The sequence below is a fragment of the Anser cygnoides genome, chromosome 4, assembly GCF_040182565.1.
Source record: "Anser cygnoides isolate HZ-2024a breed goose chromosome 4, Taihu_goose_T2T_genome, whole genome shotgun sequence".
Lineage (NCBI taxonomy): Eukaryota > Metazoa > Chordata > Aves > Anseriformes > Anatidae > Anser > Anser cygnoides.
The window spans coordinates 66,200,444-66,211,796 of record NC_089876.1 but is presented as its reverse complement, the minus strand read 5'-3'; the positions used below and the strand labels follow the sequence as shown (position 1 = coordinate 66,211,796).

General features: G+C 59.3%; 1 protein-coding gene across 1 annotated transcript in view; it reads left to right on the top strand.

Annotated features, from left to right (window-relative positions):
* The first annotated feature begins 5,371 nt into the window (after positions 1-5,371).
* Positions 5,372-11,353, top strand: part of LOC136790790 (maestro heat-like repeat-containing protein family member 2B) — a 22,059-nt gene continuing 16,077 nt past the window's right edge. The window contains exons 1-15 of the mRNA XM_066996571.1: positions 5,372-5,787; positions 5,978-6,111; positions 6,533-6,655; positions 7,156-7,324; positions 7,646-7,744; positions 8,081-8,235; positions 8,542-8,685; positions 8,969-9,061; positions 9,353-9,422; positions 9,532-9,645; positions 9,907-9,980; positions 10,204-10,323; positions 10,591-10,683; positions 10,866-11,019; positions 11,222-11,262. Of these exons, the coding sequence (XP_066852672.1) occupies positions 5,763-5,787; positions 5,978-6,111; positions 6,533-6,655; positions 7,156-7,324; positions 7,646-7,744; positions 8,081-8,235; positions 8,542-8,685; positions 8,969-9,061; positions 9,353-9,422; positions 9,532-9,645; positions 9,907-9,980; positions 10,204-10,323; positions 10,591-10,683; positions 10,866-11,019; positions 11,222-11,262 (1,608 nt within the window). The 5' untranslated portion in view covers positions 5,372-5,762. The remainder of the gene's footprint in view (positions 5,788-5,977; positions 6,112-6,532; positions 6,656-7,155; positions 7,325-7,645; positions 7,745-8,080; positions 8,236-8,541; positions 8,686-8,968; positions 9,062-9,352; positions 9,423-9,531; positions 9,646-9,906; positions 9,981-10,203; positions 10,324-10,590; positions 10,684-10,865; positions 11,020-11,221; positions 11,263-11,353) is intronic.

The window sequence follows — 11,353 nt, the reverse complement described above, 5'->3', positions numbered from 1 at the left end:
CAGCGGCTGTGGACTGGGTCCTTCCCAGGGTGGCATTGGTGGGAGCTGGGGCCAGGCAGCGCTGCCTGCAAACCTCTCAGCACTGGTGGGATGGGGAGGGTCAGGGCCAAAGCACCAGTGCTCCGATCCCCCATCCATGTCCAAATGTAGTCCCAAAGCTGGGAAAAAACAAGAAAACCTTGAAGAAAATTGGGAGGCCTGCAGCTTGTGTAGTCTTTTAGCTGAAGGAAAGAGACAGGTAGCCTTGAGCTAGCAGAAGCAAGGAAGATAAGGGATAAAAGGTTAAAAAGAAGAAGGAGAAAACCAGCTCCAGACTGGTTTTCCAACTATAGTTACCTTTTGCTCATTAAGGGTCATTAACATATTAAAAATCACGCCCATCAAAATGCTAATGTATGCTGATGTGGGATTTGGTGTCCTCCCCTCCACCACTGTTCCTTTGTAATGAGCAAACTCAGTAGAGATAAGTTAGGTGAGCTATGACAGCCAATCAAAAGTAACCAAAGAGAGAGTTTTCACAAGTTTGCTGTGTATAAATTACGGTGATTCGAGTCAGAGGTGTGCTTGCTTTGAGAAAGATCGCCAAGCACCCGACTCTGCAGAGTTATATAATTAATTATTTAATTAAACGACCTTCATGTGGATTCTGACTCTGTGTGCTTGTTGGCGCGGGCACGAACCTACGGACTACACAAACACGGCCTGGGGCAGAAAGAAAAGCAAAACGGGGGGGCTGCTGATGGCGGCTGGGATCACAGCTGGGGAAACTGGGCTGGGGCACGAAAACAGAGGTGAAATGTTGCACGTTGGGGCTCAACGCCAGTCTTTGTGCACTAGCTTTGGGGCCCTATGTGAAGATGGAGTCATCATCTGTCTTTGGGGGGCTCAAAATGAGCCTTGTTTGGCTGGTTTTCAGGCTCAGCAATGCAGGCAGTCCTGTGGTTTCCAGCCTTTATAGGAGGCTCGTTGGGCAGCTGTGGGCGGCTTGAAAAGGGAGACCACCTGCTGTGTTTTGTGGGCCCAGCCAGGCTCATCTGTCCAGCCTGGGGGCTCAGAAATGGAGAGTAAGCAGCACGTTTTGGGATCTCGGAATCGAGCCCAGTGCCAGTGTACTCAGGCTCAGAAACTGAACCCACCGGCTGCTTTGGGGCCAAGCCCTCAGCCAGGCCAGACTGTATTAGTTACTATGTATACAGTGCACAACTAGGGCGTCTGGCATTAACATTTCAGTTAGAACAGCGATCGAGTTGCCCAGGCTTTTGGGACAAGCACCAGCTGTAATTACCTGCAGACAGGTAATTACACGCACAACACAGCCGGTCAGCGTTCACACAACATGTGAGCACAGCACGAAGATGAAGACCGACCGTCGTGACAGAGACGCATTTACAGCCCTGCCTACGCCCGGGCTGGCTCCAACGCGACTGGAGGGGGCCGGGAACCGGGAACAGGGGCCGGGAACCGGGAACAGGGGCCGGGAATTGGGGCCGGGAACCGGGAACAGGGGCCGGGAACCAGGAACAGGGGCCGGGAATTGGGGCCGGGAACCGGGAACAGGGGCCGGGAACCGGGAACAGGGGCCGGGAATTGGGGCCGGGAACCGGGCACAGGGGCCGGGCCTCGCCGCGCGGCTGCCGTTACCACAGCGCCGCCTGGCGGGCGTGAGGCAGCCCCTCAGCGCCCTTGCTGAGGAGACCGTTCCATGGCTGTTAGGTGGCCGTTACAGTCGTTATGTGGTCGTTAGGGCTGTTAGATGGCCGTTTCTGCCTCAGCTTTGCCATTCTTCACCAGAAGAAACGAGTCTGACACCCAAAGTTGAGGTTCCCCGTGGTCTGAGTGCTGCCAGCCCAGTGATAGATAGCACAGGTGGCTCAGCAGTTAGTTCCGTTGGCTTGTCAAAGCAAGCAAAATTTAATCACACAGTCACAGAATCATCTAGGTTGGAAGAGACCTCCAAGATCACCTAGTCCAACCTCTGACCTAACACGAACCAGTCCTCCACTAAACCATACCACTAAGCTCCACATCTAAACGTCTTTTAAAGACCTCCAGGGATGGTGACTCAACCACTTCCCTGGGCAGCCCATTCCAATGCCTACCAACCCTTTCAGTAAAGAAGTTTTTCCTACTATCCAACCCAAACCACCCCTGGCGCAACTTTAGCCCATTCCCCCTCGTCCTGTCACTGGGCCTTTTGGAGAACAGAGCAATCCCCACCTCGCTACAGCCTCCTTTAAGGTATCTGTAGAGAGCGATAAGGTCGCCCTTGAGCCTCCTCTTCTCCAGGCTAAACAACTCCGGCTCCCTCAGCCGCTCCTCGTAAGACTTGTTCTCCACACCCCTCACCAGCTTCATTGCCCTTCTCTGGACACGCTCGAGCACCTCGATGTCCGTCTTGTAGTGAGGGGCCCAAACCTGAACACAGCACTCCAGGTGTGGCCTCACCAAGCCGAGTACAGGGGGACAATCACTTCCCTAGTCCTGCTGGCCGCGCCGTTTCTGATACAAGCCAGGATGCTGTTGGCCTTCTTGGCCACCTGAGCACACTGCTGGCTTATATCCAACCAACTATCAACCAATACTGCCAGGTCCTTCCCTGCCAGGCAGTTCCAGGCTCTCATCTCCCAGCCTGTAGCACTGCTTGGGGTTGTTGTGCCCCAAATGCAGGACCCAGCACTTGGCCTTGTTGAACTTCATACGGTTGGCCTCAGCCCATCGGTTCAGCCTATTCAGATCCTCCTGCAGAGCCTTCCTACCCTCGAGCAGATCAACACATGCACCCAACTTGGTGTCGCCTGCAAACTTACTGAGGGTGCACTCAATCCCCTCATCCAGATCATTGATAAAGATATTGAAGGGAACTGGCCCTAGTACTCAGCCCTGGGGGACTCCACTAGTGACTGGCGTCCAACTGGATTTAACTGCATTCAGCACGACTCTTTGGGTCCAGCAATCCAGCCAGTTTTTAACCCAACAAAGCGTACGCCAGTCCAAGCCATGAGCAGCCAGTTTCTTGAGGAGAATACTGTGGGAAATGGTGTCAAAAGCCTTACTGAAGTCAAGGTAGACCACTTCCACAGCCTTTCCCTCGTCCACTAAGCGCGTCACTTCTTCATAGAAGGAGATCAGGTTCGTCAAGCAGGACCTGCCTTTCATAAACCCATGCTGACTGGGCCTGATCGCCTCGTTGCCCTGCAAGTGCCGCGTGATAACACTCAAGATAATCTGCTCCATGAGCTTCCCTGGCACCGAAGTCAGACTGACAGGCCTATAGTTTCCCAGGTCCACCCTCCGGCCCCTCTTTTACATAGGTATCACATTTGCTAGCCGCCAGTCGACTGGGACCTCCCCTGATAGCCAGGACTGCTGATAAGTGATGGAAAGCAGCTTGGTCAGAACTTCCACCACTTAGTTCTCTCAGCACCCTCGGGTGGATCCTCTCTGGCCCCGTTGACTTCCATACATCTAAGTGCTGTAGCAGGTCGCCAACCATTTCCTCGTGGATTATGAGGGCCACATTCTGCTCCCCATCCCCTTCCACCGGCTCAGGGGGCTGGGTACCCAAGAGAACAACTGGCCTTGCCGCTAAAGACTGAGGCAAAGAAGGCATTAAGCACCTCAGCCTTCTCCTCGTCTCTTGTCACTAGGTTTCCCCCCGCATCCAGTAGAGGATGGAGATTCTCCTTAGTCCTCCTTTTTGTGTTCATGTATTTATAAAAACAGTAGCCAGATTGAGATCCAGATGAGCTTTGGCCTTTCTAATTTTGCCCATGCACAGCCTCGCAACAGCCTTATCATCCTCCTGAGTGGCCCACCCTCTTTTCCAAAGGCCATAAACCCTCTTTTTCTTCCTGAGCTCTCTGTTCAGCTAGGCCGGTCTTCTTCCATGCTGGCTCGTCTTTGGGCACGTGGGGACGGTCTGCTCCTGAGCCTTTAAGATTTCCTTCTTGAAGAGTGCCCAGCCTTCCTGGACTCCTCTGCCCTTCAGGACTGCCTCCCAAGGGACTCTGCCAACCAGTGTCCTGAACAGCTCAAAGTCTGCCCTCCGACAGTCCAAGATAGCAGTTTTACTGATCCCACTCCTGACATCGCCAAGGATAGAGAACTCTACCGTTTCGTGGTCACTCTGCCCAAGACAGCTCCCAACCACCACATCTCCCACCAGTCCTTCTCTGTTTGTGAACAGAAGGTCTAGTGGTGCACCTCCCACCACCCCTGGTAATCTAGTGAAGCAAGTCCAGGAGATGCCAATTGCCTCCTTTTCTTATATATATATATATATATATATATTTTTTTTTTCCCTCAGACACATCTGCAAACCAAGCCCATGGAGTCTCCAACAGCAGAAATTGCTTTTTTGTGCTTGTACTGCAGGGGGCCATCGATGTGCCCCGTGGAGGGCAGGTCTGGGCAGTGTCCCCCTGCCCCTGCTGGGACGGTGCTTGGGACAGGGGTGGGACCAGCGCCCCTGGCTCTGGAAGGCCGAGTGCCTGGGGCAGGTCTGCAGCAGCCGTTCTGGGCAGCTCGGTCCCACGCTGGGCAGCGCAGTAGCCTGGGAGGAGGCCCTAAATGGGCTGCAAGTGTTGGGTCTGTCAGGAGAAAATGTGTGCGGCTGTGCACGCTGGGGCACGGTGCTCGAGTAGTGCGGGGATCACAGTCGGGCAGCGGCGATCGGCCCCAGTCAGTCTTTCCTTCCCCGGCTTGAGTCGGTGGCTCTGGCCAATGTCCCTGGGATCCAGCCCGGGTCTGCAGCCTGGCAAGAGCTTTGGTGCAGGCAATTTTAGGCCCTTTCAAGCCCGGGACTTCTGGGGTTTTTGGCTCCCAGGGAAGGAGAGCACTGAACTCTTCTCCGGTGCTGGCTTAAGTGACAGCGAGGCATTTTGCTTCCTCTTGCTTTCCAGAAAAAACAGAGGGCTCCCTGGACTCTGAAGAGTGGCAGTGCTATCTGCTTAAGGTACAGCATCCCTGGGGGTGAGGCTGTGGGCAGTTGTGCCCCGACAGCTCCTGGGGCACGTGAACGTGAAAGGCCCGGGCAAAGGGCGAGACAACATTTGCCTCCTGTCGTGTTCCCCCCCAGTTCCTGACGGAGTCGGTGGAGGAGATGCTGGTGGACCAGCCATGGGTCGTGTGCCTGGTGTCATCCCGGGTGACAGAGGTGAGGCGTTGCGCGGGGTCTGGTGCGGCTGTGGTGTGCGTGTGAGTGCCACGAGGTGTCAGGGAGCCCTCCGAGAAGGCAGGGGGGCAGCAGGGGAGCTGTGAGGCTTCCTGGGCTGCTCGGGCAGGAAGAGAACAACCCAGGTGAGCAGGAAGCCCTAGGCAGGAGCTTTGGGGTTCTCCCTGGGAGCTGGGGTTAGGGGTTCCCCATGCCACAGGCGTGCTGGGTTTCTTCCTTCCCACGTGGCTTCAGTGGCTTTAACCCACTCGTCCTCTCCCTTCTCCAGGGACCTGGGGCCCCTGGAGAGTGGAACCAGATGGGACCGGGGCTGGGCAGAGAAGCGCACGGAAGGCCGTTGCTGAAAACCACGCAAGGACCGGAGCGAACTGGAGCGATGGAGAGTGGGGATATGCTGTGGGTTTGGGCCATGGGGGTGCTGCCACCTCCGGCCCTGCCCTGTGATGTGTCCCCGTATCCATGGCAGCCCTCAGGGAGGTCACAATGGCTGGGTGCCTCATAGCTGCTGCGGTGAGCGCAGGTGGCCCATTGCTTCTCGGCGGCCACAGGAGGAGGACCTGGAGAGAGATTCTGGGGTGATCCTGCTGTGATGGGGAGGCTGAGAAGATTTTTTGGTGAGGGGCAGGGGGAGGCCGGGGGCTGCATCCCTATGAGTTCCCAGCACGACCAGAGATGGGGACCCCAGCCTGTGCTGTTGGTGCTGGGGAGGATTCCTCTCCAGGCTGGGAGGATGCCTGCCCCAACCTGGTGCGAATCCCCACAGCCAGCCAAGCTGACGCAAACTGTTTGGTTGTTTCCTTCCAGCTTCCTTTGCTTGTGTAGGGGTCAGGACTGGACCTACACGTCATGAGGACGGTGGCAGAGAGACAGGGTCTGAGACTGTTGCCATCTCTGCCACCGTCGTGAATTCCTTGTTAAAGAAGCTGCAAGACAGAGAGGTGAGCTGCGGACATCCCGCTGTGCCGTGGGGGGTTGAGGGCTCCCCTCCACCCTGGGTGCCACCGAGGGGTCTTGCCTGATGGCCCCTCTGTCCTGCTGCTGGTGCCCGGTCCCCAAAGGCTGATCCTGCGGTCACGCTGGGCTGACGCTGCTGCGCTGCCTCCTTTCCCGCAGCAGCTCAGCCTGGAGCTGCCCAAGCATCCATCCTTGTCCTGGCCCTGTACCATGGTCCCAGGCTGGTGCCTGGTGCTTGGTCGGTTCCCAGGGCTGCTGCTCCCTCGGCTCCTTTGTGTAGCTGGACACAAGCTGGGACAGGACGCGGTGGTGCTGCTTGTGGGCTCTCACTCTAGAGTGAGGGGCAGCAGCTCGCAGCTGCCCGGGAATAAGGGCAAAGCAAGTGGTGTCGTGGTCTCTCCCTAGGGTGACCGAGCGGAGACTTACCGCCGCCTCCAGCATGTCTTGCAAGGAGATGATACCCGTCTGCAGAGCGGCGTTGTGAACCGAGTGCTCGCAGAGGTGTCTGGAGACATGAAGGCAGCCCAGGTGAGCTTGTTCTCTAGAAGGGCGAACGGAGCAGCCTGCCTCTCCCCAGCTGCGGGTGTGACATGGAGTGGCGCACAGATGGTTCACTGGGATTCAGGCCTGGGGACTTCCCCAGTGCCCCTGTGGCTGCTCCCTCTCCCAGGGAGCGCATCCCGCTAGGGGAAAGGCCGTATCCAGCCCTGCTCCAGACTGTGCAGAGCGTGGTGAGCTCCTCCACGCCAGGCGACGTGTGCGCCACCTCCCAGGGCCGGAGTTGGGCCGTGCAGTCCCCCAGTTCCTGCCTCGCGCGACTCCTGCTTAACGCAGAGGCTCTGGGGACGCGTCCCAGCTCGGGCACAGCTGTCCCGGGGGTGTTCTGTGGGGGAGACGCGGTCGTCTCGCCAGTGGCTCTGACAGCAAAACGATGAGCTGAAGCCCCGTGGTCCTCACTGGCCAGCAGGGCCTGACCTGGTGCCTCAGCCTTTCTCCTGGGCAGCATTTCACCTGTGGCTCTTTTTCAGGGTGCAATGAACAATGTGACAGCAGCTGCTGGTGACGTCCTGGTGGCTCTGGCTCGTTCTCACTTCGGATTTGTGATGTCCGAGCTCCAGGGCCACCTGAAGACCATGAGGGGAGGAGCATGCCAGGAGTTTGTGCTCACCACCTTGAGCAAACTGGCCAGCAGCTATGGTATGGCCCCTTTGGCCTCGTGCTCTGGGTTATGGTCCATGACGGCCAGGAGCAGGGACCCTGCCCCTCCCTGAACGCTGTTTTGGGCCGGAGGGCTGTGGGGTTGTGGCACCTCCTCGCCTGGAGCTGGGATTTCCGCCCCGCCACCCCAATGCCAGTGCTGCAAGGGTGGAAGCTGCTGGGGACTGAACCCGCAGCGACCTTCCCTGTCCCTCTGACACGTCCCCCAGCCCGGCAGCCCCAGCCCTCCTGCCCGCGGTGCTGCTCTGGCTCTGGCTGACCGTGGCTCCCTCTGTCCCTCTGCCTGTCCTCTCTCTGCAGCCCTGCGGTGCATCCCCTTCGTCGAAATGACGCTCCTTGCTCTGCACGCCATGCTGAGACAAGTGGAGAGCAGCCGGATCCTGCGCACCATCTGCAGTGGTGAGTAGAGGGGAAGGGGCCGGGCAGGCCCTTGGTGCCTCGCTCGGATCGCGGTGTGGTCCTGCGCTGGGGGGCAAACTTTGGGAAGGGCAGGGCGGGGGCTGCAATGGTAAGTGCTGGAGGGGAAGAGGCCTGCGAGGAAGAGGAGGAGGAGGAGGTGCGGTGTGCAGAAGGGGAGAAGGGGCACCGTATTTTAGTTCAGATGCCGGGAGCGCAGCACTTGGCAGTCCCAAGCCGACGCCTGGTGAGCCAGGGACTGCTCCACGCAGGCGTGGGTGAGGGAGCCAGGCACGCTGCCTGTTGCAGACTTTGACGAGCTCCTTCCTTCTGGTGCAGTGCTGGAGCAGTGGTCGAGGGCGATCAACGCTTACTTCAACGCCTGGGAGCAGTGCCCCTTCCCTCGCATCGGGGAGAAGCAGCTCTGCGAGCAGGTGTACTCCCTGTTCTGCCACGCTGTGGTAAACTGGCTGGGCCGCCATAAGAAGGAGGAGGTGAGCGCTGCTGGGGCAGCAGCGGGGCTGTGCCTGGCTGGGGCTGCCCGTGCCCCCTGGGTGGGAGCAGAGGGGTGAGGGGAGGGAGCGGGCGGGCTGACGCCGTGCCCGGGGCTGGGGGCTCCCAGCTGGCAAGTGCTTGGGCCCCAGGGCCCTTTGGCAGGGGAATGCTTGCTGTCCTCTGGAGAGAGCCCTTCTGTGGGGCAGAAGGGAAAGGGAAAGCCCTCTCTGTGCAAAGGCAGGCATGTGCTGGGGGACGCCGAGTGCTAGACAGCCCTCAGAGCATCTCGTCTCTTCCCTCTGCAGGACAAGCAGGCCATCTTCGGAGCAGTGACTGCTATGATGGCTGTCGTCCTCCATGATGCGCAGCACCAGGACCGGGTGTGGAAGCAGGTCGTCTGGCTCCTGCAGCAGTACCAGGAGGTCCAAGATACTTCCCGGGTGACAGAGGTGAGGCGTTGCGCGGGGTCTGGTGCGGCTGTGGTGTGAGTGCCACGAGGTGTCGGGGAGCCCTCCGAGAAGGCAGGGGGGCAGCAGGGGAGCTGTGAGGCTTCCTGGGCTGCTCGGGCAGGAAGAGAACAACCCAGGTGAGCAGGAAGCCCTGGGCAGGAGCTTTGGGGTTCTCCCTGGGAGCTGGGGTTAGGGGTTCCCCATGCCACAGGCGTGCTGGGTTTCTTCCTTCCCACGTGGCTTCAGTGGCTTTAACCCACTCGTCCTCTCCCTTCTCTTGTAGAGCCTCCATTATTTCCTGAAGACCTTGGAGGAACTTCACGCTGTCGCCCCCAAGGACAAGCTCCGTGCCATCGCTGCTGCTGTGCACCACGAGGTAAAGGGAGCCCGTGCCTGTGCTGCTGGCCCAGGTCCTGCAGGCCGGATTGCCACAGAGGGGCAGGGCAGGGCAGGGCGTCCTTCCACCGGGACCTTCCTGGAGGTGCCTCGAGGCTGTGAGCACCCTGATCCTGGCTGTTTTGTGCAGGCCCGAGGGGCAGCTCAGTTCCTTCAGCACTTCCCTCTCAGCCACCTGGCAGGAGGACTCTGGAGTGCCGGGACCCAAAAGGCAGCCTCTGATCGCTGCTCTGCCTGCGATCTTTCTCTAAAATGGACCTTTCTCCCACAGCTTGGGGACGAGACCAGGCAGCACAGTGCAGGCCATAAAGAAGAACTGAGGCAGTGCATTGTGCTTCAAGGTAAGGGAGGGAATGGGACGATGCCTGTCGTGTTCTCCCAACTTCCTTGTGAACCTCAGCCATGGGGTTTTGCTGACTATTCATGCAAAATGTGGTTTCTGGCCCGCAGCTCGAATCTACCCGGAGGAGACGGTCACGTTCCTGCTGTCCCAGCTGAGCAGCGAGAACCAGGGCTCCCGCGGGACAGCGCTGACTCTGCTGGGAGCTGTGGCCCGCTCTGACGGTCAGTACCACAGGCCAGGGCCGCCAGCCAGGGCTGGGGCAGTCAGGGGGCTGAAGCTATCTGCTGTCAGAGCTTTCAGGCCCTGTAACGCAGTAGTAGCGGCAGAAACAAAGTCCTTCTGGGACGCCAGTGCTTCCCCTGCAGTCAGAGCCCAGCCCTGCTGTGCTGTCCCGCTTGTCTGTGAAAAGCCTGGGAGCTTCGAGGGATCCCTTCTGCCATCTGAGCCCTGCCTGAACGCATACCTCTCTGTGTCTCTTGCAGAACCTGCAGTGAGAGAGAAGCTGCCCCTAATTGTAGAGGCCGTGCAGCCCTTGTTCACTGAGTCCGGCACCCAGGTGAGCTCATTTAGGAAGGAACAGCGAGACCAGTGGGGCAGAGAAAGCCCCCAGAGCGGGCAGGTTGTTGTGCTGTACAAAGCCTAGCCCCGACCCCTGGCAGCGAAGGCTTCTCCTGTGCACTCGTTGCCTCTCCACGGGCTGCGAGGGCTGCCCCCAGGCAAAGGTGGCTTCCCTTTGGCTGCTGGCGGGGCAGACCGTAACCACCCTGTCTCCTTGGCAGTTGAGGAGAGCGCTCCTGGGTTTCATCAAGGATCTGCTCAGCGTCAGCATCCCGAGCTGCTTGGCATGGGATGTGGTGGCGCACATCTTTGTCGAGTTCAGGCGGGCCTCGGACAGACTGGTAAGGACAGAGCGGGACACCCGCGGCTCGGTCCCGTGCCCAGGCTGTGCCGAGAGCTCCCTCAGTGGCACTCGCAGCATCGCCTGGGCCCTGCAGAACCTCGTGTGCCCGACAGCCCTGTGCAGCGCTCGCTGCTCCCAAGCTGCCCAGCACTTCCTTGGGGCTGGGACGTGGCCCCTGAGTGGGGCCTGGCTGTCCTCATCCTCCACAGAGCCTCCTGAGGTGGGAGCTGAGAGTAATGGGGGGTTTCCCAACGCTGTCTTGCAGGCGGTAGAAGACGTCCAAGAGGAAAGAGACCTTCAGGCCCAGTGCATAGGTATCCTGGAGTCTCTGGATCTCTCTGTGGAAGGGATGACCGAAGTAAGTGGTCCTGCTCCCTGCTGCTGCAGCCACTTTTCACCTTCAGGGTGTTTTTGCCAGCCCTCGCCTGCCCCCCCGGAGCTCGACCCTAATGGGCTCCAAGGGATGCGCAAGCCATCCTTTTCACCTCTGAGCCGAGATGGGAATGCTGATGTGCCAAACTTCCTCCTCCTCCTCTGCAGCTCTTGTGGCCACGGCTCCTGCAGTACGTGGTGCCGGCCCAGTACTGCGGCATGCTGGTCCCGCTGTTGCGTTGTCTCCAAGCCCTGATCGAGAGGCAGAAGCAAACGGAAGGGCAAGAGGACACCGAGAAGCCTGCTGACGTCCAGGAGCAAGGTGGGACCAGAAGGTGCCCCAGCAACCTGTGCCGGGCTCGGCCAGGGGCCTGCCTGGTGCATGCCTCCCTGCACCCTGGCAGCCCCCAGGCCAGCTCTGCAGCTGCACGGGTACTCTCAGCCCCGCGTCGGGGCGTCGAAGGTGCGAGGGGCTGGGTGCAGAGGTGCTCAGGGGCTCACCCTGCCTTTTTTCCTCCTTGCAGCCAAGAAGCCCACGCCACAGGCCCTACTGGTTCGGCTGTTGGTGAGTAGCGGGGCCCCGGGGCAAGAGCTTTTCTGGCCAGGGGCAGGGGGAGATGCTGGGGCAGGGATGCTTTTGCTGGCAGCCCCGAGGA